Here is a 25,690-nt window from a genome sequence, read left to right as displayed (position 1 = left end):
GGTGATCTGTCCCCGGGAGTTAGGGGTTTATTTATGAGTTTCTGTTGTGCTGCTGCCTTTTTTTTTCCTGGGCTGCCCTGCCCAGCAAGGAGGCAGCCTAGTAACTGTCTGCCTGCAGAGTTGCTGAGCTGCTGTGAGCTCTGCCCTACTGCCGTGTGAACTTCCCTGCAGTCCTGTTTATATGGGTATGGTTAGAACTGCCTTGGCTGTGGTGACCTGCCTCCTTAATGGTGGACTCTGTTATGGCGGGTTGCCTCGGCAACGGCAGGCTGCCTCAGCAATGGCAGACTACCTCTGTAGGGGTGGAGTGCCTCAGTAATGGCGGACGCCCCTCCCCCACAGAGCTGGACCATCCCAGGTTCAGCTGTGCTTGCTGTGAAACTCTCAACCCAGGGTGTTTCCAATTGCTTTTTTTTTTTTTTTTTTTTGGTGGGGGTGGGGTGGGGTGGGGTGGGATGGGGGGGTGGGACTCTCTAAGCCTGATCACCTGGCTTCCTGCCTCAGAGCCCTTTTTTTTTTTTTTTTTTAAGTTTAATGGTTGACTCTCTCCTAGGTGTTCCAGTCGCGGGCTGAAAGGGCGCCAGGATCTGTGTGATTTCCTGTGCGGCAACCCACTGTGCCGGCTGAAACAACAGCGCTGCCCGGGAATCTCCTGGCCTGGCTCCCTGTTTCTGTCCCCTGTTTAATCAGATGAGTGGGCAACTCTGCCTTCCTGGAGCTCCAATTGCCAGCTTAAAAGGGTAACCAGTTCTCTTTGTACAGAGAACTGCGCTGGGGCGCTGGCAAAATAGCCGCACCGGTCGCACTGGCGACCCGTGGGGCTCCTCCACCTGGGTATCTCCTGGTCTGTGGGCAATAAATATCCATCTGGAAATGCTGCGTCCACTCACCCTCTGTGCTTTCACTGGGAGCTTCAATCCTGAGCTGCTCCTAAACCACCATCTTGGATCCTCACCTGGCTAATTTTTGTATTTTTTGTAGAGATGGGGTTTTGCCATGTTGCCCAGACTGGTCTCAAACTCCTGAGCTCAAGCAGTCTACCTGTGTCAGCCTCTCAAAGTGTTAGAACTAGAGGTGTGAGCCACCAAGCCTAGCCTTTCAGCATTTTAATTTGCCTAATGATGCATCTGCCAAAAATAGTGGAAGTCATACATTTGTAGCCCATTTTTTGTGTAACATATCATAATTATTTACATAAACAGCTTTAATGACTATACAATGTTCCACTGAGTGTATGCACTATAAATTAGTGATCCATTTCTTTTTTTTTTTTGAGATGGAGTCTCACTCTGTCACCAGGCTGGAGTGCAGTGACACGATCTCCGCTCACTGCAGCCTCCAACTCCCTGGTTAGGTGATTTTCCTGCCTCAGCCTCCCTAGTAGCTAGGATTACAGGGGCACACCACCATGCCAAGCTAATTTTTGTATTTTTAGTAGAGACAGGGTTTCATCATGTTGGCCAGGATGCTCAATCTTCTGTCCTTGTGATTCACCTGCCTCAACCTCCCAAAGTGTTAGGATTGCAGGTGTGAGCCACCGCGCGTGGCTGATCCATTTCCTCAGTGTTGGATATTTATTATTTTATATGTTGGAAAGCAGCCCCAGTGGCCCACATTGGTAATCCCGGCACTTTGGGAGGCCAAAGCAGAGGATTGCTTGGGCCTAGGACTTTGAGACTAGCCACCTGGGCAGCATAGGGGAGACCCTGTCTCTACAAAAAAAAAAAAAAAAAGGCAGGCCTGGTGATATGGTGCACACCTGTAGTGGGAGAATCACTTGAGCCTCAGAGGTCAAGGCTGCAATGAGCTGTGATGGTGCCACTGCACTCCAACCTGGAGGACCAAGTGAGATCTCACCGCAAAAAACAAAAAAGAGAAAGGATATGCTTGGAATGTGAATCGTACTTATCCCAAGGTGACAGACTATGGGGGATCTGTTTGCTTGTTTACTGTTCTGCATTTTCTAAATTGTCTACAGTGGGCCCTTTTTTAAGGAGAAAAGAACTGTTTTTAAAAATTTGAAAGGTTTGGCTTGGCGCAGTGGCTCACACCTGTAATTCCAGCACTCTGGGAGGCTGAGCTCAGTGGATCACCTGAGGTCAGGAGTTCGAGACCAGCCTGGCCAACGTGGTGATACACCATCTCTAATAAAAATACAAAAAATGAGTGGGCATCTGTGGTCCCAGCTACTCAGGAGCTGGTACAGGAGGATCGCTTGAACCCAGGAGGTGGAGGTCAGAGTGAGCTGAGATCACACCAGTGCACTCCAGCCTGGGCGACAGTGCCAGACTCCGTCTCAAAAAAAAAAAAATCAAAAGATTTAAAAAACAGCAAATAGGAAAAACCCCTTAATGGGATGTAATGTTTTCCTCTGAAGAGGCCACTGAAACATGGATGTGTCGTAGGTCAGGCTGCAGGGAGCTGTGGCTAGAGGTGGCTTCAGATGGAACCATCTGTGGCTCTGGCTGGGACCTTGTTGGGTTCCAGGATTCCCGGGTTCTTTCCTTACTTCTTGCCCAGCTGGATTCACTCCTGCTTGCGAAAAGCTGACAAAAACAAGGACAACAAGATGAGCTTCAAGGAGCTGCAGAACTTCCTGAAGGAGCTCAACATCCAGGTGGACGACAGCTATGCCTGGAAGATCTTCAGGGTGAGGCAGGAGTGGGGGCGGGGGCTGCCTGCCCATGGGACTCTTGCTGGCCCAAGGCCTGCTCTGAGCCCAGCCGACTGTCTTGGCTCTGCAGGAGTGTGACCACTCCCAGACAGACTCCCTGGAGGACGAGGAGATCGAGGCCTTCTACAAGATGCTGACCCAGCGGGCGGAGATCGACCGCACCTTCGCCGAGGCCGCGGGCTCAGGGGAGACTCTGTCGGTGGATCAGTTAGTGACGTTCCTGCGGCACCAGCAGCGGGAAGAGGCGGCAGGGCCCGCGCTGGCCCTCTCCCTCATTGAGTGCTACGAGCCCAGCGAGACTGGTGAGAGCATGCAGGGCAGCCGCCCTGGGCCTGGGCTGGGAGACCCCTGGGGAGACTGCAGCCAGAAAGGAGGGAGTGGGGGAAGGGACGGCCTGAGCCAGCCCCCGCCCCTGCTTAGCACTTGCCTGTCCCAGGACAGCCAGCAGATGAGAGACGACCCCGGCATCCCCGCCCTTCTCTGGTCCCCTTTGCCTCTTGGCACCTCCTTCGGGGGCTCCGAGGACCCTTCTTCAGAAAACGAGAGACGTGGCTGAAAAGCAGATGCCATTCCTGCTTCCTTTTCTGGGCCCAGCTTTGAGATATACCAGAGCAGAGAAGATGGGGCCCTGCTCTGGAGCTCCAGTCTGGGGGTACAAGAGAGGGGGAGATGACACTGTCCTCAGGGGCCTTAGAGTGTGCAGACAGGGGAGGGGGAGGAGACAGGGCCCCACTCTGGAGTAGCCACAGTCTGGTCTTGAGCCGGAGACTTACCCTAATTCCAAGAGCTCTGGAAGCCTGGCTCGGGCCAGGCAGGCGAGCGGGGTCAGAGGGCTCCTCCATCCAGATGGGTGGGCACCCAGGAGGGCCTGCCGGAGCCTGGCTCTGACTGGCAGTGGCCTCTTCCCTCCCAGCCAAGGCGCAGCGGCAGATGACCAAGGACGGCTTCCTCATGTACCTACTGTCAGCCGACGGCAGTGCCTTCAGCCTTGCACACCGCCGTGTCTACCAGGACATGGGCCAGCCGCTCAGCCACTACCTGGTGTCCTCTTCCCACAACACCTACCTGCTGGAGGACCAGCTCACCGGGCCCAGCAGCACTGAGGCCTACATCCGGTGCTGCCCAGGGGAGCCTTGGGGCGGGAGTCTGCATGGGGCCCAGGACGGGACCTGGAGGGTCCTAGCTGCCACCCTCCCCACAGGGCACTGTGTAAAGGCTGCCGCTGCCTAGAGCTGGACTGCTGGGATGGGCCCAACCAGGAGCCCATCATCTATCACGGCTACACTTTCACTTCCAAGATCCTCTTCTGTGACGTGCTCAGGGCCATCCGGGACTATGCCTTCAAGGTGGGTGTGCCCCTGGCTGGCGAGGAGTGGGCTGCTAGGGGTGGCCAGCCCTCCTAATGTGCCCTTGGGCCTCCAGGCATCCCCCTACCCCGTCATCCTGTCCCTGGAGAACCACTGCACCCTGGAGCAGCAGCGCGTGATGGCCCGGCACCTGCACGGCATCCTGGGCCCCATGCTGCTGAACCGACCGCTGGATGGGGTCACCAACAGCCTGCCCTCCCCCGAGGTGCATGGTGGGGAGGGGGGTTCCCGGGGGGAGGGTGGGGAGGCTGGCCAAGAGGACAGGTGTGTCTTGACCAGTTGCCCCTCCACCCCTAGCAACTGAAGGGGAAGATCCTGCTGAAGGGAAAGAAGCTGGGAGGGCTCCTGCCCCCTGCAGGGGAGGGTGGCCCTGAGGCCACTGTGGTGTCAGACGAAGATGAGGCTGCCGAGATGGAGGATGAGGCAGTGAGGAGCCGCGTGCAGCACAAGCCCAAGGTTTGAGGGGGAGCTGTGGGGTGGGGCAGCCGGGCCTCCCCCCTCCCCTGGGAGGTCTGCCCTGACTCAGTCTCTGTGGCTGCCACTCAGACCCTCTGCCCCACTCTTTCTGTCTCCTTCTGTCTCTCTGCACCTGGGTTTCTGGCTTTCTCAGTGCCTACCCTGCCCCAACCTCTGAATCTAACCCGGGCCTCCCCGTGGCCCCCAGGAGGACAAGCTCAGGCTAGCACAGGAGCTCTCTGACATGGTCATTTACTGCAAGAGCGTCCACTTTGGGGGCTTCTCCAGTCCTGGCACCCCTGGGCAGGCCTTCTACGAGATGGCGTCCTTCTCTGAGAACCGTGCCCTTCGACTGCTCCAAGAATCAGGTGAGGCCTGGCCTCGCCCCGCTCCCCTGCTCTGCCACAGAGAACTGGCAGGGCAGGGCTCGGCCTCACCGGGAGGCCACCACTGCCGACTGAGCCACAGCTCCCCTCAGGAAACAGCTTCATCCGCCACAACGTGGGGCACCTGAGCAGAATCTACCCGGCCGGATGGAGAACAGACTCCTCCAACTACAGCCCCGTGGAAATGTGGAACGGGGGCTGCCAGATCGGTACGGGCCGGCCAGGGCTAAAGGAGGTTGGGAGGAGGGTTTCAGTCCCGAGGCTGGAGCCTCGAAGGCCATGCAGTGGAGCTCTGAGGACCAAGCAGGGTCAAGTGCAGGGGCTTGTGGAGCTGCTGCTGTCAGTCTGGAAATAGCTGCCCACCAGCAAGTGTCTGAAACCTCATTAGCACACGAGCCCTTTGAGTTCCGACACCAGAAAGGGAAGGGGTGGTGCTCTGGGGCCCCAGGGCCAGCCCACAGCCTGTGACTGCTCTGTCCTGCCTGCAGTGGCCCTGAACTTCCAGACCCCCGGGCCAGAGATGGACGTGTACCAGGGCCGTTTCCAGGACAACGGGGCCTGTGGGTACGTGCTGAAGCCCGCCTTCCTGCGAGACCCCAACACCACCTTCAACCCCCGTGCCCTGGCTCAGGGGCCCTGGTTGGCACGAAAGCGGCTCAACATCAGGGTATGCCGGACCCAGGAGGGACAGGTGCCCATGGGCCTCCTTCCCCTCACCATGGCTCCTGAACTGTCCATTGTCCCCTGCCTTTCCTCAGGTCATCTCGGGGCAGCAACTGCCAAAAGTCAACAAGAATAAGAATTCAATCGTGGACCCCAAGGTGACGGTGGAGATCTACGGTGTGAGCCGGGACGTGGCCAGCCGCCAGACGGCTGTCATCACCAACAATGGTAGGTGCTGGGCCCGGGCCGGGCTGCTGGGGCTGCCGTCCATGCTGTTGATATGGTGCCTGTCCTCCCCTAGGTTTCAACCCATGGTGGGACACGGAGTTTGCATTTGAGGTAGTGGTGCCTGACCTTGCCCTCGTCCGCTTCGTGGTAGAAGATTACGACGCCTCCTCCAAGAATGACTTCATCGGCCAGAGTACCATCCCCTTGAACAGCCTCAAGCAAGGTAAGTGTCACGAGGAGGGGACGGCCAGGGTGGTGGAAAGCAGGGCCTGGCATCTCTTGGGCTAGGGCTAGCTGTCCCTCGAAGCATCACCCAGAGTGACCAGAACTTGGGGTTCCCTCCTGCCTGTCCACCCGCCAGGATACCGCCATGTCCACCTCTTGTCTAAGAACGGGGACCAGCATCCGTCAGCCACCCTCTTTGTGAAGATCTCCCTCCAGGACTAGACTGGGGGAAGCCAGTGGGGTCTACACGAGGGCCAGGGCTGGCTGCTCCCAGCCTCTTGCTTGGAGCTAGGCCCCCAAACTGCCTTCAGCGCTAATATAGTGTCTGCTGCTGCCTCCCTGGGGACTGGGAGCTGTCCTTCATTCCGTTAGGGACAACACTGCAGCCGGCCCATGGGCCAGGCTTTTTCTTTTTTTTTTTTTAATAAAAATTACGATAAGATTAAGCCTTATGGTCTCTTTACCTGGCTGCCAGAAAATCCCCTGTGAAGTGTGCGTGTCTGTGCGCCCCCATGTTCTTGAGTGCTGGAGCCCCAGCACCTCACTTTGTACCATGCTCGTACACACTGGAGTGGGGTAGGGGGTATCTGGAGGGGCGGCACCGAGAGCTCACCCCTGCCAGCCCTGGAGGCCCCTTCCCCTGAGACATAGACCTGCTGAGTGGCCCGGGCTGGAAAAAACATACCACACCCTGTATGGATGGCTCGCTTTTACTGACAAGCAGAGGATGAGCAGAAGCCTCAGGGGCGTGGGAGCAGGACGGCCCCAGCATCATAGCTATGTTGGGGTGGGGGGCCTGGTTTCAGAAGAAACCCAGCTGCTTTTTCTCCTGCCGCTGTCTCCAGGTGGCCATGCTGTAGAATTCCTCCTTGGATTTCCCAAAGATATCTTGGAAGTCGGAGTCTGAGAGATAGAACTGGGGGAGGCAGAGGGGAGGGTGTCACCCAGGGCAGCTGCCTACCACCAGGGGATCCTGCCTCGGGCTCTTCCAGCTCAGTGGCAGATGCACCAGTGCTGGGGCAGTGAGGGGTGGGGTGGGGGGGTCTCAGGTGCCCACCTCCCTGCGGGCAGGGTCCACGCCCTCTGGCAGGTCCTCAGCGGCCTGGTGCATCAGTTGCTCCCGGGGCAGGGCCCCGTTGATCGAGGTGCTGGTACTGCTGAGGAAGCTGCTAGTGCCACCCAACTTGGGGCCCCGCATCAGCTCATTCCCTGAGCTGTCCTGGGAGCCCTTGAGGGCCTGCAGGGACATGGCACCTGCCCTGCCATTGCCTGGCCATCTGGATAGCCGGAAGCTGTTGACTTCCTGTCCAGAGAGGAGCCTCAGGCTGGGGAAGATGGGGGCTACCGAAGTAGCCCCCAGGGAGGCTGCACTGAACCCATAGGCCTCTCCCCTCCCTCTGCAGCCCTCCCACCTACCAGGGCCTGGCACTTCCCCTGCCCCTCAGGACCATGCCGTCAGCGCCCAGGCCCCTGTGGGGAAGCCTGGGGCCCTAGGACTCACTGCTCTTATCTCAGAGATGGGCAATGCTGTTCCCGGGCTGCCCTCCACCACTTCCTTGTGGGACAGGTCGGGCTAGAGCAAGAATTGGGGCAAGTATCAGGGAGTCTGACCAGGAGGAAGGGGCACCAGTGGGACTCAGGAGGGGCCTGAGGACAAGACCAGGTCTCTCACCCACACTGGCAAGCCCAGCCCAAGCAGTGCCACCTCCTTCCCTCAGCCCAGGTCCGGCCCCTCCCCACCTCCCAAATTCGAGTAGGGCTGGGGTTTTCAGGTCTCACTCACAGTCCACTTGTAGGGGTCCCAAGTGAAGAACCAGCCAGTGAAGGTGGGAGGCTCGTGGCCCTGCTTGACCAGCACAATGGGTGTGGCCAGGCTCCTCCCTGCTGGGTGTGCCTTCAGGTACTCCTGGCCCCAGGCCACCGCCTCCTTCCATGCACCTGTAGCTCCCCCAAGCCATAGGAAGATCTGGGCCAAGAGGGGGCCTGACTTTTGGCATGGAGGGCTGCCCAGAGCTGACCCCTCCCTGTCCATCAGACGTCCCAGACAGAACCCCACATACACATCCCTGTCCATCCAGACCCACCCAGCCAGGGGCCCCACCCACACGTCACACACAGGAGATGGTCACGGGAATGCATGCATGCACACATTCAATCTGCAAACTTTTCTTGTGTGATTTAACTGGACATCAATCCACAAATATTTATAAAGCACCTACTGTATGCTGAGCATCGGTCTAGGCTTTGAGGATTCAACAATGAAAGAAAATGGACAAAAATCCCTGCCCTTCTAGTGCTTTCATGAGGGAGCAAATCACGTGTATGCCTGGGGAAGAGTGCCCTAACAAGAAGAAACCACCAGTGTAAAAGCCCGAGGTGGCGGCGTGCCTGGCACATTCAGGAAACACAAGGAGGCCACTGTGGCTGCCGCAGAAGCAGGGAGGGGGGAGGGAGGAAAGGGGGTCAAAGAGTTGGGGCTGACCAGGTCACACAGGGCTGGGATAAGAGCTCTGGGTTTGTTCTGAGTGAGATGGGAGCACACAGCTTCATCACCAATTCAGTGTTGGGGGGACACACTCATCCACTGTTGTCAGACTCACAGCTGCACGCACACACAACAGCACTGTCTGCACAGCCCCACAAACAGCCTTCCATCACTCAGCCACAGCTGAGCTGGTCACAGCCTCTCACACACGCACTCTCACCAGTTGCCACTGGTCTGGCCAGTTCTAGCATCACTTTTTGTCATCTAGCAATGACAAAGTGTCATTGCACAAAGGCAAACGCTCACACCAAGCCACACACGCGATGAGATTGCGGTTCCACTCAGTCACCTGCAGCATCGACACGCTCAGCTGCGGGCACTGTCGTGTGTGTGGAGCCACACATGGCGCAAACAGTTACCCGAGTCTCAACACACTCCTGTCTCCCGCGGTCTCGCTGCCGCCACCTGGTGACACCGTCATCTGTGGTCTCACAGGCACCGCAGTGAGACTCACCCAAAGCCCTGTGTACAGTCAAAAGGCTACATACACACCCAGTTACACAAACAGACACACCCCCATTCACAGCCCCACCAGGCAGGGGTGGCCACCTTACCTCCTGCCAGGTGTCCAGTAACATGACGTCATACGGGCCAAGGTCCTCCTGGCTAAAGAACACCACTTCTGCGAGGACCAGGCAGCCCATCTGGCTGGAGCACTCAAACAGTCGTGGCTGGATGCTGGGGACCTCCTCAGGGAGTCTGGACAGCAAGGAGAGCAAGGCCGTGAGCCACGCAGAGGGCCACACCAGCCTGTGGCACACGTGCCCCACCCCAGGGGCTGGAAGCCACTTCTCAGGAGTGGGAGACCTGGGCCCTCCTGGAGCCCCACGATTCTACTCCTGGAGCACTCTGCTCTGGCCGCAGGGTCCCTCTCTACGTATGGAGAAAGCTCCCGCCCGCCCAGCTGTGATGCAAGCTGCCCCTGAATTTCCCAGGAGAGGGCTGCAGGGGAAGAGGAGGGCCTGAGCTGCAGTCTCGCCCTCCCTGGGATGGGAGGAGCTCCTCAGCCCATCCCTTGCAGATAAGGTCTCCAGCCCAAGGTGGAAGGAGGAAAGGCAGGCTGGGAGGAGACAGGAGTACTGAGCTCAGGAGGACTGAGGGCAGTGCAGCGCATAAACCAAGCCCCGCAGACAGGCCAAGAGCGACGTGGACTCAGCTCCCTCCTCCCCTTGAGGCCTCACTCCTACCTCCTACACAGACCCTGTCTGCTTACCCAGCAGACAGATGACACCCTGAATACACCTGTTCCTGCACCTCCACACGCACTATATACCCACACATCATGACACCGTAGACGCGCACACTGGGCACCATGACCGCTGGGGACTGTAGGTTGGGGAAGGTGCTTTGTCTCCTGGCCCAGGACCTAGACTGTGCAGGGAGGGGATGCTGCCAGCAGAGGGTGCCACTTCCCCACCCTCCCCAGCATCTTCCAGACCCAAGTTACTCAGGCCTGGGCGTGAAGGGCGGGCTGTGCTCCTGGGATCCTCTGTGAGGGAGAAGCTGAGAGTCCTTGGTCCTAGTCTTGTCTCTCCAGCTGTGTGTGTGAACCCCAGTCACCCATCCCCTCTGAGCCTTAGTTCCTCCTCCCAACCCTGTTACCTCTTGTTGCTGGGGTAGGGGGCCCGGCCTCCCAGGGCCTCCCAGAAATGGGGAGGCTCCTGACCCTCCAGCACCGTTTCCTCGTTCTTCTTGGAAATGACAGTGACTGCCACCCGCGCCATCTCACGCTGATCACCATTACAGCCCTAGCAGGCAAAGAGATGGCTCAGGCCCTACATGAGGAGGGGGTCTCACCTCCAGCCCCATATCCCATTCACAGGGTGTGTGGGGGGGTACCAGGCCCAAGTTACAGGAGGCCTAAGCTGGCTGCAGGACACCAGTGAACATGGCATCTCCTCACCCTCCAGGCCTGTGTCCCTAGCTCGTGTGGATCACAGGGTCTGGGACCCTCCCGGGGGGTCCAGAGCATGGGATGGGAGGCCTCCAGGCTTAGAGGGTCATAGTTTATGCTGAAAACTAGAGAAAACTCCAGCAAACTGACATAGGCCTCCCCTTTTCCCAAGAGACCTGGGAAGTGACATGCCCCGTGCTCCAGGGAGTAAGGAGGGGAGGACCTGGCTCTGCCTGTCACTTTGTAATTTCCCCCCGAGTTCCAGAGGGGACACTGTGTCTTCTTCTCCTCCCCCTTTCCCCCATTGGTCTATCTGAGGCTGGACTCAAAGTCTGCATCCCCCGTGGAGAGGACCACCCCCCGCCTGGCACCACTACCTCCGGGCATGAATCAAGTGCTCAGTGCTGTGGGTACCTTCCCAAACCAGAGATAGCAGACGCCGGCTGTGACCAGCAAGAAGATGTCATTGGAATTGAGGGAGGACGCACGAGCTGGCACCTCCACAGTCTTGGTGCTGTAGCTGTCGCTGCCTTGCACGTGGAAAAGCCTCGTGGTGGGTGCTGACTGCTCCCTTCCATGGTGCCCAGCTCTCTCCTATGGAAGAGTAGGGCCTCAGGCTGGGGCAAGGGCTCCCAGGGACCCCTTCCCATCCCACTGTAGGACATATTGCCTCAGGGCTCAGGGGCCCTTGCTTGAAGCCACCAAGGCCCTCACTGGTGACTTCACGTGAGGAGTATAGGACCCTCTAGGTATGGCGGGCAGGAATCCCCTCAGTCTGGGATAGGGACCGGCCCTTTCTAAATGACCCTTCACCCCATCTCTGAGGGGTCAGGACATGGGTGCTCAGGCCTTGGAGGTGGAAAGTGGGGACCAGTTTTGCCAGTGTGTGACCCCAGGCAAGCCCCTGGCTCCCTTTCAACTCAACTTCCTCATCTGGCTCTGGGACTGGGGAGAGAAACTCAGGCAGGGCTAACCTTGGAGCTCCTGGGACAAACTTGGACAAGCTCCGGGAAACCAGGGAGAAGCAGGCCCCGGGCCCAAAGGAAGGTGCTGAGGAGCGTGTGCAGGGGCCACGGCACATGGAGAAGTGGGCAGGCCGCAGCGGCGAGGTGAGCCCCACCTGGAAGACCACCAGCTGGCCCTGGAAGATGGCGAGGAAGTGGGGAGGCTCACTCCCCATGGTCACATGCTCCTGCACTAGGGCGCCGCGGTACATGGCGTCTAGCTCCTCAGCGTTGCTGTTCAGGGCCTTGATCTCGTCTGCGGTGGCCTGGTGGCCCTGCAGGTAGGGCGGTGAGGGCCTGGCCCAGCTCTCCCATCTCACTCTCAGAGCCCAGCCCTTGGGTGTTAAGGTGAGTGCCGCCTCCCTCAGGCTGGCGCACCTGCCATAGGTACAGGATGTACTGGCCACGGCCCAGCCTCTGGTATGTGTAGAGCACTAGGTAGCAGTTGCCTGCACACAACTTTCCGTGAAGCTTGGGGTCCACGGGCTGCCTGCATAAGTCCTGCATGCACCACACCTGGGGAATAGGGCACCAATGGGCACAGGTGGCGGCTCTCCCTGAACCAGCCCACCCATCCTGCACCTAGCTGGAAACCTCTCCCCAGCCTCCAAGGCCCACCCTCAGCTCTAGGTCCACTTCAGGCTTTTGGCTGGGCGTGTGCAAGGATCTGCAGGTGACCCTTTCTCCATGGACCACTGAAACCCACCACACTTGGGAGATGGACCCTATCCCAGCCACATGCCACATGCCCAGCCCTAGTCCCAACCCCACCAGCCACAGCCCTGGTTAGGGGAAGTTGGGCCCCCTCATAGCTGCTCGCTGCTTAGGCCAGGGTAACAGAAGCTGGGCAGAAAGGGAAGACTTGGAGCTCTTGAACGAGTTCCCTTTTTCAAGTGTCATTTAGAAAACACAAAGCATGTTCAAAGACTGAAGGGAAAACACTGCCTCACTTCGGTCAGTGTGGTTTCTTCTTCCTGTGGGTGGCCGAACCTGCAGCCAGGCAGACTCTGGTTAAATCCCAGGTCAGCCCTGTGTTGGCAGTGACATCATTCCAAGCTTCGGGCCTTTCCCACCTGTATATTGGGGATGGTGATTCCTCCCTTACTTCACCTCTGCATGGCAGGAGACAATGCCTGGGTGTCCTTTCCGCCCCCGCTCCCCGGACCCTGGCCGTTGTCCCTGGGGAGCTGCCTTCCAGACCAAAACAGCCTGAACCCTGCCTTTCACAAAAGGGGCTGACTCAATCACAGGCTGCCTAAGAGTGGCACTTACTGGGCAGCCAGGCCCCCTGGCTCAGGCCCTCTCTCTGCCTGCCTGTCCACTGCCTGCCAGGAGGATTCCCTTCCTGACTGTACTTGGCGACTGAGTCCTTGAGTTCTCTTTCCCTCTCCCTCGCCCTCCTCTCTGCTTTCCAGTCTGTCTCCCCTCCTCCTCTGGCTCCCCATCTCTGTGTATATCCCATCTCTCCCTGACTCCTCCTCCTCTCCTGTACCCCACTGCTCCCCGCTCTTCCTCCACCCATCTCCTCCCTTCCCTCTGTTTCCTCCTCATCCCTGGTCCTTCCCACTCTTTGCTTCTCTCTCTTTGTGCTCCCTTCTCTGTCTTCCTCTTTCCCTGCTCCCCACCCACTCCCTTGTTGGAGTTCCTCTTCTCTCAGTCTCTTCACTCATTGCTTCTGTCCATCCATATTAGAGCAAATGAAAAAGGAAACCTTGCAATTTTCTCTGACCTCCACCTACCTCACGAACTGGGAGCCCTCACACAGGCCCAGCAGTTCTGTTCCCACAATTTCACAGCATCCCCATATCAGCCTTGGGGCCAGATGGGACAATGGTTTCTGGCCCCATTTTATTTAAAAACTAGAGCCTAAAAAATTCAGGGCTCTGCTAGGGGGTCAGCCAACAAGTCAAGATGCAACCCCACCCTATACAGAGCCAGGGAGTGGCCCTCAACCCGTGTGTCTTGCAGAACACCGGGCTGGGACGGGATGAGTGGTTGACAGTGTATGGCTGTGAGTTGGGGTTGGGTGTGTGGAGCGGTGATTATGTGTGATCATGTGTCTGTGTTGGTGTGTCTCTGGGTGGTTGATGGTTGTGTGTGACTGTGGTCATGTCTGATGTAGTTTTTGCAGCTACATGTTTGCAGTTGTGTACTTGGCTATGATTGTGTGGCTGTGATTATGTGCAATTACAAGGTGTATGTGTGTCTGTATGAGTGTATGTTTGATTTTGTCCTACATGTGACTATAGGGCGAATTTAAGTGTCCAAGCGTTACTGTGCTGTGTGTCTCTGTGTGTGAGTGCCTGTTGCTGTGTATGACTAGGCATGACTGTATGAACCACCTGTTAGGAGAGTGTGTAAATGTACATGTGTCCCTTGGTGTCCCTGATTGTTGGATGTGCAGCTGAGTCACTTTAGATAACAGTTATACCGTTCACCTGTAGGCAAAGCTTACACCCATGTCCCCATCTTCCCCCAACTAAGCCATTGCCCCTCACCTCCACCTTCCCGGAGCCATCGTCCACCATCCTGAGCTGGGCGGCTAACTCAGGCTGGCTGTGCAGCTTGACCACGTCCCGCTTTACATGAGTCGGTTTATCTGAAGGTGGGGCAGCAGGTGTCAGTTGCGCCTTCTGTCCCATCCCCTCCCACACCATCCCCGCCCCGCCCACTTCTCAACCATCCATTCCAAGTCCTGCCCCCGTCCTCGGCTGGCCACGCCCCCTTCCCCCAACCCAAGGAGGTTCTGTCCCACCGTTTCCTGCCAGGCCCCGCCCCCTCTGGCTCGCTCCGCCCACTCACCGACCCTGCCGAGCTGCCGGTTCCTGCTTCGCTTCTCAGACCAAATCTGGAAGAGCTGCTTGAACGCGGCCGACTCGGCGCCGTCATTCACCACCTCCACGTTGGTGTAGGTCGGGTAGCCCTTGGCCTGGATGAAACCCTGGGGCGGAAGGCACCGTCAGTCCTGCGACCGAGAGTCTACTGTTCCACTCCCGCCCCCCGGGGACCTACCCCTCTGGGACAGCCAAGCTCTGAGGAGCGTTAATTAACCGAGCTCATGACCCACTTATGAACTGACTCTGTCACTACCGACTTCTCTAAGGTCCCTGAGGGCAGGCAGGGTCCCCTTAGTCCAGGCCTCAGACAGGACAGGCCAAGTCAACCCTCATGGACCCCTGGCAGAGCCCCATCTTCCCACCCAGCCCCACCCTGAGAAAGCGGGGCCACCCAGTCAGTAGGTGCCCCAGGACCTGAAGGCAGGGCCACATGCCCCTTTTACACATGGTTGCTCAGAGGCCACCTGGTCTTCACTCTCAGGGCTCCCAGGGCGGGGCTACCACCCCTTTAAGACACTCGCATAGGATGTTTCCCAACTCTAACTCCAGGGCAGTGATGCCTCCACACACAGCCCGTAGGGCAGTGCTCTGTTCCTCTCCGACGGGGCCCCAGGGCTCACCGCAGCCCGGCTGAAGGCAGCCTTTCTCTCCTGGAGGCTAGACATGCGTCCCTGCCACACGTAGATCTTGAAGCCTCCCTGGTCCAGGATGTAGAAGTCCTGGGAGCAAGGGTGGGGCTGGTTGGTAGGTGGTCCCAGTGGGTGGGGAAGGGTGCGAGTGACTGGGGCCAGGCCTTCCCTACCTCCTCCTGCAGCAGATCCTGGGTCAGTGGGGGTGTCGCCAACTCCAGGACCACCAGGTCTTTGCCCTTCTCATAGACACTAGGGGGACAGGAACCCAGGTGTGGCCAGCCCAGCCCCTCCCTGACCTGGCTCCACCCCAGCCTAGCCCCCCCCAGAGACAAAAGGCATGGGGGCTGGAGCCCTGAGTTGTAGTCTTGACTTTACTGCAGCCTTGCTGTAGAGCTTTGGCCCTGGCAGAGCACCACAGTCCCTCTGTCAGTACAACAGGTTTCTCAGCGAGGCAGCCAGACACCATGTAAGAGTATAGGCTGGAGCCGAGATCGCGCCACTGCACTACAGCCTGGTGACAGTGCAAGACTCCGTCTCACAAAAAAACAGTACAGGCTGGGCCCATAGTCCACGTGACCTGTTCCAAAAACCCAGCAGCCTTTTCTGGAGGGCTTTGTAGAGGTGCTGTGTTATTGCAGTAGTGATGGACACCGAGTCCTAGACTGCCCCACCTACCCTGCCCACCCCAAAGGTGCTCACTGGTACAGGCGAATATTGGCCTTCTGCAGCTGGCTGATATCTTTGTTGGGCGTGGCGGCATGCAGGCTGCCCACCCTGCGGCCCAGCACAGACTCCATGATCTGCATGAGGTCCGGGGCTTTGACCTCATCATCCACCACGCCAATCTGTGCACGACCACCACGTTCCCTGTCCCGGAGGCTGTAGGTCAAGGCCAGCCCCTGCGGGAGAGGACCTGGCAGTCAGGGTGTCACCACTGTGCCCCCTCACAGCACAGATTTCTCCTGTCACTGCTCAGCTCCCAGAGGCAGGTGGGGAGAAGGGCTGGTGCTCCCTCATCCTGGCATCCAGGGTACACCAACAGTGCAGGGTCTGAACTCAGCTTGGACCTCATAGGCATCTCTTGGCAGACAGCCACACCCAACTCTTGGGGTGGCTGGAGGATGGGCACTTGGAGGACCATTTCCTCACAAACCCCGTACTCCCAGTTCCTTGGGCAGACACTAACCCGAGCCTTCTCAGAAATGCTGGTCTTGGGCCCATTCCACTGGATCATCATCTTGCCTAGGTCCAGCAGGAAGATGTCACCCTTATTAAAGCTGTTCCAGGAGAGCTCCACCTACCAGAACCAGGAGCAGGGAGCGGGACAGGGCGTCATACCACCAGCATTCGCTAGACGGAAGCAAGGCTGGGATGTGTCACCTGGTGCATGAAGTTGTATGCATCTGGGTGTACATAGGCATGTGTGACTAGGCAATGCTGCATTTCACAGGGTGTATGTGACTTATGACACTTCTCAGTGCATGTCTGTAGCTCTATGTGTACACATGTATACAGGTGGGGGTGCATCTGTTTCTTTTATATTTGCATATACGCATGTATGTATGTGGGGACATCACATGTGAACAAGTGTGTATGCTCATGGTGACAATGTATACCTATGGATAATGATAGTCTCCAAATAGAGACTTCTGTGAGTGAAAGGCAGTACTTTCAATTATGATGCCAGGGTAACAGAAACATGGAGTTTCATGGTGTCCCCCAGTGCCCCGGGATGTATGGTCATTGGGTCTGTGGGTGACAATGCAGAGCTTATGTGGAATTATCAGTGTGTCACGGGGCTGCCTGTGCAGACCCACTCTCATACCTCCAGCATTCCCATCACACTGTAGACGTTGCACAACTGAATGTTCATGATACCACATTCTGGCCAGATGGCAGCAAAATGTTTTGTTCTAACAAAACCAGTATTTTTCTTTAATTTCCTGACAGATGGAAGAAAGGGGTGCTGTGTTCTGATTTGCACAAGGGCACTATATGCACTATATGAAACGGAGGAGCACCCAGGGATAATAGGGAGGACAGTGGGTGCGGGTGGTAATGACAGTGTGTATGAGGTTATGCCCTCCCCCCAAGTTTTGCGCTACCTCTCTCTGTGCTGCTAACAAGGACCGTTCATTGGTGCCCTATCGTCTGCCCCATCTGCCCAAGTTCTTTTTAGACACATGGTCTTTCTCTGTCACCCAAGCTGCTGGAGTACAGTGGTGTCATCATGAATCACTACAGCCTCAAACTCCTGGGCTCAAGCAATTCTCCTGCCTCAGCCTCCCAAATATCTGTGCCCAAGTTCTTAATATGTCCATGAGACAGATGCAGAAACAAAAGGTCTGGGGAGCAGTGGCAGAAGTGGGGCTAGAAGCCTGGTATCCTCTCTGTTCTGGTTCAAGACCATCTGGGAATGCTGATAGCTCCTTATCCCCCACACCCTCAGCCAATTTCCAACTTCCTTATATCTCAGTACACCCAGTCTGAGCCTAGTCCAGAGGTCCAGAGGCTCCCCTGGCAGCCTTACCTCAGTGGCAGATACGTGTTTCCTCCCTCTGATGTGCAGCAGTCGCTGGATGTTGAACATGTTGGTCTCCACATGCTTGAGGTCAGACGGCAGACCTCCCTTCCTATAGCTGAGGATGGAATAGCAGGTGGGTATCATGTAAGAACAGACTGTCATGTACACAAATGATTGCAGATGTGAGCACATGCACGTATGCTCCTGCTTAACACACCATTGGAGTCTGTGTGAACACATGTATGTATAAGCCCATGGGTGCACACAGGACATAATGTGCATGTTTCTATGTGTAGTCATGTGGACACAATGCATATACGCGTACATGTACATACATTTGGGGCGTAGTGTGTATTTGTTTAACCCTGTAAGTCTAGATGTGAGTTCAAGGAAGTGGTCGACAACAGTATGGGTTCACGCCTGTAATCCCAGCACTTTGGGAGGCCAAGGCAGCTGGATCACTGGAGGTCAGGAGTTTGAGACCAGCCTGGCCAACATAGTAAAACCTTGTCTTTACTAAAAATACAAAAAAGTAGCTGGGTGTGGTGGTGGGTAACTATAATTCCAACTACTTGGGAGGCTGAGGCAGGAGAATCACTTGAACACGGGAGGCAAAGATTGCAGTGAGCTGAGATCAAGCCACTGCACTGCAACCTGGGTGATGGGGGGAGACTCCATCTCAAAAAAAAAGAAAAGAAAAAAGAGCTGGGCGCGGTGGCTCAAGCCTGTAATACCAGCACTTTGGGAGGCCGAGGTGGGTGGATCACGAGGTCAGGAGATCGAGACCATCCTGGTCAACATGGTGAAACCCCGTCTCTACTAAAAATACAAGAAATTAGCTGGGCATGGTGGTGTGTGCCTGTAATCCCAGCTACTCGGGAGGCTGAGGCCGGAGAATTGCCTGAACCCAGGAGGCGGAGGTTGCGGTGAGCCGAGATCGCGGTGAGCCGAGATCGCGGTGAGCTGAGATCGCGCCATTGCACTCCAGCCTGGGTAACAAGAGTGAAACTCCATCTCAAATTAAAAAAAAAGAAAAAAGAAAAAAAAGTGGGCAACAGCATATGTGTGTGTCGGTGACCATAGATATTCACACATGTCCATCTACAGGTGGACATACATGGGGGTATGTTTCTGCATCTGCACATATGCCTGTGTGCATGTGTTCATGTATATATTATATGCATGGATTAGGTTCAAGTGTATGGAATGGAAATGATCAATTAACAGCAATTTCCTATATGTCCAAATGTACTGCATGTGTTAATTTAAAAAACCTGTGAAGCAATTTACAGCGAAACATATATTCCTACCAGCACTGTAACATAAAAGCAAACTCAAAACAACGCTGGTGTCTGCTCCAAGGTATACACCAAGGGAAATGAGAACATAAGCTTGCATACAAATGTTCATAGAAACAGATTCACAACAGGCCAAAAGTGGTAACAACCCAAACGTCCATTCAGTGATGAATGGATAAATAAAATGTGGTGTGTTAATAACATGCAATATTACTTGGCAATACAAAGAATAACACACGCCACAACATGGATAAACCCAAAGACGGTGCGCTGAGCCAAAAGGGCCCGTCAGGGAAGAGCACGTGTTGAATGATTCCATGTCTATGACACGCCCAGAAGAGGCAAATGGATAAACAGGAAGTAGATGAGTGGTTGCGGAGGGCAGGGGATGGGGGTGCTGGAGGGAAATGAGGAGTGGCTGCAAAGGGGTGTGGGGCTTCTTTCTAGGGTGGCGTACACGTTCTAAAGTGGACGGCGGTGATGGTTGCACACATCTGCAAACCGCTGACAGGTGTGTGGACTTCAAATGGGTGAATGGTGTGGCCTATGAGTTGCATCTCAATAAAAGTGTCCCCTCCCGGCGTTCCGTCGGGCCTCCCGAGACTGCCCCAGCCTGGGCACCGACTCCACGGCTCCGTCCCGCACTCACATGATTCCCGGGCGGAAGTAGCTGCGGAAGCAGTCGGACTCGTGGGCCTGCGCCTCCCGGTGCAGCACGGTCAGGGCCCCCCGCTCCTCCTGCAGGCGCTGCACAAAGGTGGCCGCGGCGCCCTGCGCCTCCGCACCCGCCTCCTTCCCGACCCAGTAGTGCAGGTCGCTGGACGCCCCCTGTGTGGCCGTCGGGCTCTGGGGGACCTAGGGTCCGGGTGTTTGCGTGTATGTGTTGCAGGGAAGGCGAAGGTGCGGGTGGAGAAGGGGAGGATGTACCAAGGGCCACGGGGAGGGAGGCGGGGGGCAGGGGCTTCCGAAGCAGGAGGGAAGGGCTAAGGAACCTCTATGGCAGCGGCCCCCTTGTGGATTGTGATTCTCGGGCTCCCAGCTTGCTCCCCAGGGCAGAGGTATGTCTGTGCCCCACTTTCCGCAGTGCTGAGCCGTGTCACCCCTCTCAGGCCGACTTCCCCAAGCAACTCACGTGGAGGACGACATAGCAGTGCTCCTCAAAAAAGTTCCCGTAAGCCCCCTCGGGTACCGGAACCATCTTCTGGTTCTGGGAGAGGAGAGTGTGCTGCAGCCACTCAGGAGACCCCCCGCTGGGGTCCGGTGGAGGAGGACGCTTTGAGTTGGGGGCAGGAGAACCTGGTGTGGGAGACCCCACGCTCTTCCGTGTCACCACCTCTATCTGGTCATGCCTCTCACCTCAGTGATCCATATGTGGAGGTCCCTGTGGCTCTGGATGGCTGGAAGGCCCTTGCTGATGTCCATCCTAGGCCAGGCAGGAAGAAGCAGGAGGGACAAGAGCCGAGTTCCCAGGCTGGAGACCTGCGCCTGGCCACCTGTAGTTTATCACAGAACACGACTTTCGTTAGGAGGACTCTGCAAACACATAGACTGTCTCTGAAGACTGACAGACTCTGCAGCAAGTGACAGGCTCAGCTAAGATGAGTGGGTTGGGCAAATCAGGCATAAACACTCTTGACAAATTCTTTTTTCAGTTTTTTTGAGACGGGGTCTTGCTCTATCACCTAACCTGCAGTGCAGTGGTTCCAACAGTTCCCTGCAAGCTCCACCTTCTGAGCTCAAGTGAACACCCTATGGAACCATAGGATGGTTGCTGGCTGCGGCTTCCCTCACCAGAGCAGAAGGTTCCTGAAGGCAAGGGTTTCGTCCTCTTGAAACAGAGCTGAACTCTGTATAAACAGGCTCTGCAAACAGTGATTGAGCTGGCTTGAGTCTGTGCTCTGTGATTCTGCGTATGCAGAGGAGGGAGAGAATGAGAGGGCAGTGAGTGACAGTGACATGGAATGAGAAGTACCTGGGGAAGGAAGGGACCCTCACTTCTGTCGACGTCTTGGCACTTCACACTCAAGTGCCCGAGGCTTCCCTGCACCACTCCTTCAGAAACCTGTGTGAGAGGTTTGGTCCAAAAGTCACTTCTTTCTCAGCCTCTCACTCAGGGTGACCCTGGTGTGTTCGTCCTTCCCCCTTCCCCTCCACTCCCACGGTGTCTTATCAACAGCAGAATGCAGAACAAGGTGAGGAGAGTGTTACAGAATCAGGCGCAGCACGACAGTTGGCAGAGTGGCTCGCATTCCTTGCACCTTCGTCAGAGCCCCTGGCTTGGCCGTGGTAAGCTCACAGGACACTGTGGCAACACCCAGCAGACAGCCATGGAAATGTGGTGGGAGCGAGGCGGCTGTGGGCAGGGTGGGCGGTCCTTCTAGGGGTTAGAGCTGGGACCATCACAGCTCATGGCCCCTCCTGACACCCTATGGAACCGTAGGATGGTTGCTGGCTGCGGCCTCCCTCACCAGAGCAGAAGGTTCCTGAAGGCAGGGGTTTGTCCTCTTCTTTACCGTGGGATCCCAGCTGCCTGGCCCCCAGCAGGTACTCAGCAAGTTGTGGAATGTGTCGTGTGCTGCCCGTGACTGCACTGAGTGAAAATGAATGGAGTAGGGAGTCGTCCGTGCACCCTAACTGCCCCAAGAACTGTTGCCACAGTTGCTGGCCTGTTGGTGTGACAGTGACATGAGTGACAGGCAGACATAGTGGCCATGAAAAGGTGACCTCAAGCAACAGAAAACATGAGGACACTGAGTGGCAAGCAGAGTGACAGGCAACAGTGGCCCTGTAGAAGGACACTGAGTAACAGGCAGAAATGGTGACCAGTGATGGGACCAGGGACCCAGGCAGGCAGTGACCAGAGGTGCAGACAGGACCTGTGAGCTGTAGCTCATGGAAGAGTGCAACACGGTGACAGAGTGCCAGAAAGACTACTGATTGGCCTCGGAACAGTGGCAGCCAGGGCCCAGGGGGACAGGAAAGTCAAACTGGCTGCCAGAAAGTTGGGGTGGGGGGCGGGGAGGGCATCGCCCCTGGGGCACCAGGAGCCTGTCTGATATCCAGCCCCAGCCTGTGGAGCCAAACCCTCAGCCGCCAGGGCTGGGATCCCACTCACTGTCTTCCACCTGGGCTCCGGGGAGGAGGAACCAGTGCTTAGAGTGGGGGACTCCTCCCTCCCCACAGTGCCCTCTCCAGGCTCCCAAGCCCTCCTGCCCTCCTTCCTCTGGGGAACTCCCTTTCACCGCCTTCCCAAGTGGGAACCCTCCTACCCCTTGTCCTCTCCCTCCTCCTCCTCCTGGGGCCCACTTCCTCCACGCAGGGTCCCTTTCTCTTCTGGATGCCCAGTTCTTTCCCTGGCTTCCCTTTCTCCAGCCAAGCCCCACACCTCCCCTTTTCCAGGGTTTCCCTCTGTCATCACTGGGTGCCCTGCCTCCTCCTGGTTGTCCCTCCCCGTCCCCCCATTTCCCTTCTCCCCTGGGATCCTTACCTTTTTCCCACTTTCCCTTCCCAGGCACCTCCTCCTTTCCGGGGTTCCTCGTCTTCCCTCACTCTCCTCGTCTTCCCTTCTCTTCCCTGGGCTCCCCTCTCTTTCCCAGGCCCCTCAAGTCCCTAGGTGCCTCCTCTCTCCTGGCCCCCTCCCTCTTCCAGCACCTTTCTCTCCCCACAGGCTTCCTTCCTGCCCTTCCTCCCTCTGTGGGTACCTGTGAAGGGAGCCTGAGATTACCTAGCCCAACTTCTGCCCTCTGGAGTGAGGGGAAAGGAGGAAGTGGCAGGGCTGGGGGCGGGCACCCTGTGTCTGTGGGCCATGGACTTCCCTACCCACCTACAAGCGCCTCTTTCTTCCCCCGGGGCTGCCAGCCACAGTTACCCTGCCCCATCAGCGTTTTCACTAGCTGGGCTGCTGCCTTCCCCAAGGAGGCTCTGTGGCCCTCAGCCCTGGGACCCTGTGGTCCACCCCCTTGACTCCAGCAGCCCGCTCTCTGCCCCTCTGCTCCCTGGGACCTCCGCTCCCTGCCCAGGCCTACCTGCTGGAAACTGCTTCCGCACCTTCACCCTGCTTGTGGGCAGTGCTGGGCCTGGCACGGTGCCGGTCTCTGGCTCCCCACTACTGGCCCCAGCCACTGTAACTCAATCCCAGCTCCTGCCTGGCAGGACACACCCCACCAGGAGTGCTCAGCCAGCTGGGCATTCACTTAGTCAGTCAACAAATACCGGCCAAGCTGTCTGGGGGCAGTGCCGTCCCCAGAGCTATGGCTAAGTCTCCCAGGCCTCACTGCCTGGGTACTTGTGGCCACAGAGAGCAGGGGATGGAAGCCTGGACTGGGCTAAGGGGTGAGGCGTGGAACATACTGGGATTTCCTCCTCTGGGGTACTAGATGAGCCCCTGAGCCCTCACCCTGGGGTGTTGGGCTCCCCCTGGTCCCAGAGGGGACCTCCAGCCAACTAGGAGGAAGTAGGACTGAGGCTGCAGGCTGTGGGGTCAGGCTCTGAGAGACTCAGCTCACTTCAGGAGGTGGGGGAAGGTGGCCAGAGCTCCCTCTAGATATTCCCGCTGTCCCTGCCCACGTGCGGGCTCACTGCCTGGCAGTTCTCCCCAGGGAGCCCTGACACCTCTCCCCAACCCCACTGCCACTCTCTCTCTCTCACTGTGGGGTAGAGGGGCTGCAAATAGAGCCTTCCAGAAACTCCAGGGGCACAGCCTCCTTTTGGTTTAGGGCACAGGCCTCAGTCCCAGCCAGCGTGGGCCGTCCCATCAAAGCCACGCTGCTGAAGCCTGCCCACCGCCCACGGCCCTCTCCCTGTGCTCAGTCTTCACCCCACAAAGGTGGGGTGTGTTTACCAGACACAATGCAGGGTCCCTGTGTGTGAAGGGATGCCTGTGTCTTGGGCACCTGGTTCGTCTCCCTGTGTGCCATTGCCTGTCCAACCTCACGTGTGTCTAATCCCCACTTGGGACAGGGTCCCTGTCTGTGACAGTGTGTACGCCGCACCTGCATATACCCATTTCCCTGTCCCCTTCTGTCCCTGTGCCCAGGAAGACTGTGTCCCCATTCTACCCCCCAACCCTTCCCCCATCTCCCCTCAGCAACCCCCTCTGTTGGGCTTGGTTCCTGAATTCCCTGAAAGTGGCTCTTTCCGGTCACCAGTGCCCGCTCTCATGCAGGCAGCAGCCCGTTCAGTCACCATCGTCCCTCCTCTCACTCCTCTGAATGGTGGCAGGTGCACAGCTCGGGCCTGCGCTCTGGTTTTCTAGTTTACTTCCCAGTTCCAGCCTAAAGGCTGCAAATACTGGAAACGCCAGCGTCTCCCTGACCCGGCTCCCCGCAGCCCTGCCCCAGCCTCACTCTCCATCTTCCATCTGCTCACGTGGCATGTCTGACCTCACACTTAACCTGGCCTCAGCCCCCGCCCCCAGCTCGACCCTCTGTGAGCCCCAGGAACACGTTCAGTGTGGACAGCCAGTGGCTGCTCAGGCCTCAAACCTGGAGTTGCCCGGGTTTCTGTCTCCTCCACCCACTGCCCCGAGCCAGTGGCCAGTCGGCGGCTGGTTCATGGCCGGTCCCGGGCCTGGCCTTCCCTCCTGCACGTCCTGCCTGCTCGGGAGCCAGCTTCCCTCTGAGTCTCTGGCCTTCCTGGCCGCTATGGCCATCCTCCCACAGTAGCCAGAGGGATCTTTTCCAAGATTTAAAAAATTGTGGTAAAATATACTTTAAAATTTACCATCGTGCCCCCTTTTTAAAATTTATTTTTGGGATGAAATTTCACCCTTGTTGCTCAGGCTCGAGTGCAGTGGCTTGATCTTGGCCCACTGCAACCTCCGCCTCCCAGGTTCAAGCAATTCTCCTGCCTCAGTCTCCCAAGTACCTGGAATTACAGGCGTGTGCCATCGCGCCCAGCTAATTCTGTATTTTTAGTAGAGACAGGGTTTCACTATGTTGGCCAGACGGGTTGCAAACTCCTGACCTCCAGAAATCCACCTGCCTCGGCCTCCCAACGTGCTGGGATTCCAGGTGAGAGCCACTGTGCCCAGCCTATATCTGCTTTTAAGTATACGGTTCTGTGGCATTAAGGACACTCATATTGTGTCACCACTGCCACCATTTCCAGAACTTTTCCATCTTACAAAACTGAAACTCTGTATCCATTAAACACGGACTCCCGGCCCCCAGCCCCTCGTAACCGCCATTCTAGTTTCTGTGATTTTAACTAGAACGAGGCCCCTCACCTCAGAATTTAACCACAAACCCGCTCACACCACCCCCTCTCCAAACCTTCCCGTGGCTTCGCTAAAACGGAGGCAACTCCCAATGGTCGCTGCTGGCTGCCTCTCCCGTCACTCTCCCCATGGCTCATGCATTCTGGCAACATGATTTTCTTTGTGTCCCTTGAAGACGCCCAAGTTGTTGCCTGCAGAGCTGCGCATCTCGGCTTCCCCGCCTGCAGGCCCCGCGCTGTGTCTTCCCGCAGCTGCTGCTCCTCTACTGCATTTAGGCCCCAGCCAAAATTGTAGCCCCGTGGAGGGCCCTTCCCGCCCTCCTTAGCCACAGCTGCCCCGCTCCTCAGGCCTCACCACTTTCCTCAATCATGGTGCTCCAAGAACCTGGGCTCCTTGCTAAGTGCTGTCTTTGGTTAATGTCTGTGAGTCCCTGCGGGCAGGGCCTTGCTCATGTCCACCTGTGTCTAGAATGGTGCCTGGCACACTGCAGTTCTTAATAAAATGTTTGCTGACACGTTTCTGTGGCCTGCACCTGTGTTTGTGTGTGTGTGTGTGTGTCTGGATCCTTTACTGGGCTGAGTCCTCCTTCTCTGAGAAGCTGAGGGGGTGTTTTGCTGACATGTTTCTGTGGCCTGCGCCTGACGGTGTGTGTTTCTTTCTGTCTGGACCTCACTGGGCTGAGTCCTCTGAGAAGCTGAGGGGTGACCCTCTACTTTGGCTGTAGGCCAGATACCCCAGCT

At 57.1% G+C, this 25,690-nt stretch overlaps 2 protein-coding genes across 30 annotated transcripts in view; one reads left to right on the top strand and one right to left on the bottom strand.

Annotated features, from left to right (window-relative positions):
* The window catches only part of PLCD1 (phospholipase C delta 1), a 45,478-nt gene extending 39,033 nt beyond the window's left edge, over nucleotides 1–6,445 (top strand). For 10 of the 13 annotated variants that reach the window (XM_078354651.1, XM_078354650.1, XM_054247211.2 and 7 more), the window contains 12 exons: nucleotides 2,521–2,650; nucleotides 2,745–2,976; nucleotides 3,588–3,789; nucleotides 3,876–4,020; nucleotides 4,097–4,246; nucleotides 4,339–4,497; nucleotides 4,706–4,865; nucleotides 4,976–5,092; nucleotides 5,372–5,550; nucleotides 5,642–5,774; nucleotides 5,848–5,997; nucleotides 6,136–6,445. In XM_078354651.1, the coding sequence (XP_078210777.1) occupies nucleotides 2,521–2,650; nucleotides 2,745–2,976; nucleotides 3,588–3,789; nucleotides 3,876–4,020; nucleotides 4,097–4,246; nucleotides 4,339–4,497; nucleotides 4,706–4,865; nucleotides 4,976–5,092; nucleotides 5,372–5,550; nucleotides 5,642–5,774; nucleotides 5,848–5,997; nucleotides 6,136–6,221 (1,843 nt within the window). In that variant the 3' untranslated portion in view covers nucleotides 6,222–6,445. The remainder of the gene's footprint in view (nucleotides 1–2,520; nucleotides 2,651–2,744; nucleotides 2,977–3,587; nucleotides 3,790–3,875; nucleotides 4,021–4,096; nucleotides 4,247–4,338; nucleotides 4,498–4,705; nucleotides 4,866–4,975; nucleotides 5,093–5,371; nucleotides 5,551–5,641; nucleotides 5,775–5,847; nucleotides 5,998–6,135) is intronic. The other 3 variants (XM_078354649.1, XM_035278510.3, XR_008477558.2) reach the window with 2 other exon arrangements.
* Nucleotides 6,446–6,695: 250 nt separating this feature from the next.
* On the bottom strand, nucleotides 6,696–22,847 carry VILL (villin like). Of its 17 annotated transcripts, none has more exons than XR_013528745.1 (23): nucleotides 22,759–22,847; nucleotides 21,202–21,323; nucleotides 20,706–20,795; nucleotides 20,421–20,595; nucleotides 20,090–20,226; nucleotides 19,866–19,940; nucleotides 19,383–19,588; nucleotides 17,442–17,550; nucleotides 16,098–16,208; nucleotides 15,611–15,810; nucleotides 15,082–15,160; nucleotides 14,900–14,998; nucleotides 14,245–14,383; nucleotides 13,941–14,041; nucleotides 11,821–11,958; nucleotides 11,559–11,717; nucleotides 10,853–11,032; nucleotides 10,147–10,292; nucleotides 9,099–9,243; nucleotides 7,783–7,965; nucleotides 7,501–7,572; nucleotides 7,057–7,324; nucleotides 6,696–6,915 (listed from the first exon to the last, which is right to left on the bottom strand). XR_013528745.1 is itself a non-coding variant. In XM_035278490.3 (23 exons), exons 5-23 carry the CDS (start codon nucleotides 20,153–20,155, stop codon nucleotides 6,802–6,804), a joined length of 2,568 nt encoding a protein of 855 aa, XP_035134381.3. In that variant the 5' UTR covers nucleotides 20,156–20,226; nucleotides 20,421–20,595; nucleotides 20,706–20,795; nucleotides 21,202–21,323; nucleotides 22,759–22,847; the 3' UTR covers nucleotides 6,696–6,801. The 17 variants fall into 17 exon arrangements, 16 of the variants coding, with proteins under 16 accessions (XP_035134381.3, XP_035134390.3, XP_035134387.3 ...); XM_035278490.3 differs by having other exon boundaries at nucleotides 7,057–7,302; XM_035278499.3 differs by having other exon boundaries at nucleotides 7,057–7,302; nucleotides 10,937–11,032.
* Nucleotides 22,848–25,690: the final 2,843 nt, after the last annotated feature.

Source organism: Callithrix jacchus, chromosome 17 (genome assembly GCF_049354715.1).
Source record: "Callithrix jacchus isolate 240 chromosome 17, calJac240_pri, whole genome shotgun sequence".
NCBI lineage: Eukaryota > Metazoa > Chordata > Mammalia > Primates > Cebidae > Callithrix > Callithrix jacchus.
Note: the sequence above shows the minus strand (reverse complement) of the source record. Positions and strands in the feature narration are given on the sequence as shown.